Below are 3,003 nucleotides of genomic sequence, written 5' to 3' on the forward strand. Positions count from 1 at the left end.
TTAGAGAGTATAAAAGAGTATTAGACAGAAGTAGATGAGTTTTGGATGAGAAAAATAAATAAAAATCTCCTCTATTTATAGAGGCAGTCCCTAGACAAATGACCAAAATACCCTCAAATTTTGACCCTTTTTTAACTGTTTTGGGGGTATTTTGGTCAAAATGCCAAAGATGGCCGTTTTTTGCTGTTACCACCGGCCCGGCCCGGCCCGGCCCGGCCTTAACAACCAAATGGTCACCTAGGTGACCATTTTGGCCGAACCCGGCCTAGCCATCCTGACCCGACCGTTCTCTTAGCCGGGCCGGTGCGGGCGCCGACAAATCGGCCCAGGCCCGGTCCTGGAACCCAGTTTGGCCGGGTCAGGGTCACGCATCGGACCCGGCCCCGGCCTCAGACCTATTTGGACACCCCTAATTGAAGGGTTATAACACACATCTAACTGGATCCCAATTATTTTATGATGTGACCCTATTTGTTATCATATTGCTTATCTGATAAACCTTATTGATTATATTCACACAATTTCACGTATTCAAACTGATTAGTTGCCTTTGCTGTGTCGTACATCGTTTTCCAGGAAATCTATGGTAGTAATTTTCCAGGAAATCTATGGTAGTGATGCGCACGCTACAACATATAAGGAGCCCAGCATGCATAAGATAGCAAATGACACAATTTTTACACTAAAAATAACGGTGGTAACATGCGACCGAACATACAAAAAATAAGGAGCCCAACATGCATAAGATACAAAATGATACAATCTTAAACTAAAAAGCAGCGAGGGTAAAATGTGAAGACACTTGATTCACAGAGCACCAAATTGAGAATACGGATATATTTTCAAACAAAAAGAATATGGAAGTGTATATTACAATTTCTCACATGATACATAAAATAATATTCCCAAATATTCAACATCTACAGATAGCAATATAAAACAAATCAACTTGTTACGCAGGAAGATACATACTATCCTTCCAAAACATCCAATAAAAAGCTTCACTCAAACAATATCGAATACCCATTTATTTTGCGCCATTCTCTACCTTCATAACTGCTTAAGAGCTCTCAGACTTTGAAGAAGGATTGAAGGCAACTTGCTCAGCACAATCCAAATTATCTCCAGATTCCTCTCGGCCAACACCCATAAGATCAAGATAATACTGATAGTGAGATATAACGTTGTTCATGTCATCAGCAAAGCCATTACCACAGAGTTGATCTCCGTATAGAATGTTCATGGTTGCGCCAAATCCAGGGAACCTCTTTGATGCTGTGTCGTTCTTTGTGGGTTCCCAAGTACCGACAAATGCCTCGTGGGCTGAGGGCTGCTTTTTTTTAATTGGGGTCATCCAACGCCACATAGCGGCTTGGAAAGCTAGAGTTGCATTTTGTTCTAGGTATTCGGGGTGGTTTAGAAGATCAGCCTTGATGCCGTTGCCAATAATGCCATAGTTGTAGTTCCTGATTAGGAGCAAAGCAAATTTATACTATGTTTCTTTATTGTCGGAGAACCAAAAACCAATGTTGTAAAAAAAGGAAAACAGGTGAATTACAAAATATCTGGCATGTTCAAGAATGACAGGATACCCCTCGCTTTAAATTTTTAGTCAAATAATCATCACTTTTTTAGATGTAACCATTAACTTTTAGTATAATACTCATCAATTGTTTATGTAGTACATAAAATTGGCATATGTATGATCATAGATTTGCCTCTAAGTTTAATTTTTAGAAATTGAAGGTGTGGGGTCAATTTGTCACTTAAGCGGGTTTTTTTCGTCGCTCATGCGAAGGATAGGGGGTTGTCTCTATTTTATCAACCCTTCAAATTGCTTTCCAAAACAGTGCAACAAAAAAAGTTGAAAAGAGAGGGAAACTAGAGTTAAACATACCAGTAGACGGGCAGTGCACCACGACCGTAATACTCAGCACCAGGGGTGCACTTGTAAAGATTGTCATCATCCTTACAGTATGACTGGCTTGGGCTCATCTCATGGTTATAGCACAGTCCCCATGCAAGAGGACCACCCGTTGCAACACCATACCCACCTACAAGTGTCAAATACAAGTCAAAAGTACTATATGCATAAAGAGGAGAGAGTATGCTCAGTTCCTAAGAGCATGCATATCAGTTTCATCAATTAATTATGTGTGTAAAGCTTCCTCATAATGGGATGCAACAATAGAGCACGTATTAGAATGTTAGTAAGTAATAAGCGACCATTTTAAAATATGAATTTCAATAGACTGGAAAAATTTTGTGTGGCATATAAGAAAAGATTTGAGCATTGTATTAACTACTAGTGTTGTATGTCCATAGAAATATTACTTTTTATAGGGCTACATGCATCTGACCTGTGAAATTCCCACCAGTTAATTAAAAAACATGATAGTTACAGCTAAATATTTGTCTTCCATTATTTCTATTAGGTAATTAGTTCAGCTCTAAGAGTCGTCTATGACAACACTGTGTACAAAAGCAATTATATAAAAGATTAACAAGAGCGTGTTCAGCTTTTTAACTGACTGATATTTTTGTTTTTATCTTTTAAGAGGCAAACATGTAGTTGAGCTACATGAGTTGCAAACCTGCATTCACCTGAACAGTAAGAACTGGAAAGGATAAAATGTCTCCCGCGAATCCTGCATCCACACACACCACCAAACAACGCATGGTTTTTAATTTCCACCTGATAGAAAAATTAAATGAACCACAAAAAAGCATCCTCCTTGATCTAGACCATGAACACGGTTACATAAAGAACTTGGTTCAAATGACATCACTTCTAATGAAAGTTCATTGACTTCTCAGGACTTCACTATATAGATTCAGATATGCCATACGACCATAAAAATTCTTCAATTATGTGGCAGTCCAATCAATTCCTCAGATGCAAGGATCTTGAGAGAAAAACTTGGATATCTATGCTAACTATTTTTCTTTTATCAACTTGCCTTTCCAATAAATCTGCCACCATTCTTGGGCTTTCCAGCCAAA

General features: G+C 38.6%; 1 protein-coding gene across 1 annotated transcript in view; it reads right to left on the reverse strand.

Annotated features, from left to right (window-relative positions):
- LOC109843802 (chitinase-like protein 1) overlaps positions 813 to 3,003 on the reverse strand; it is a 3,663-nt gene continuing 1,472 nt past the window's right edge. Inside the window, exons 2-3 of the mRNA XM_020412765.1 lie at positions 1,898 to 2,054; positions 813 to 1,466 (exon numbers count right to left, since the gene is read on the reverse strand). Coding sequence (XP_020268354.1) covers positions 1,061 to 1,466; positions 1,898 to 2,054 — 563 coding nt within the window. The 3' untranslated portion in view covers positions 813 to 1,060. The remainder of the gene's footprint in view (positions 1,467 to 1,897; positions 2,055 to 3,003) is intronic.

The sequence above is a fragment of the Asparagus officinalis genome, chromosome 5 (genome assembly GCF_001876935.1).
Source record: "Asparagus officinalis chromosome 5, Aspof.V1, whole genome shotgun sequence".
Taxonomy (NCBI): Eukaryota; Viridiplantae; Streptophyta; class Magnoliopsida; order Asparagales; family Asparagaceae; genus Asparagus; species Asparagus officinalis.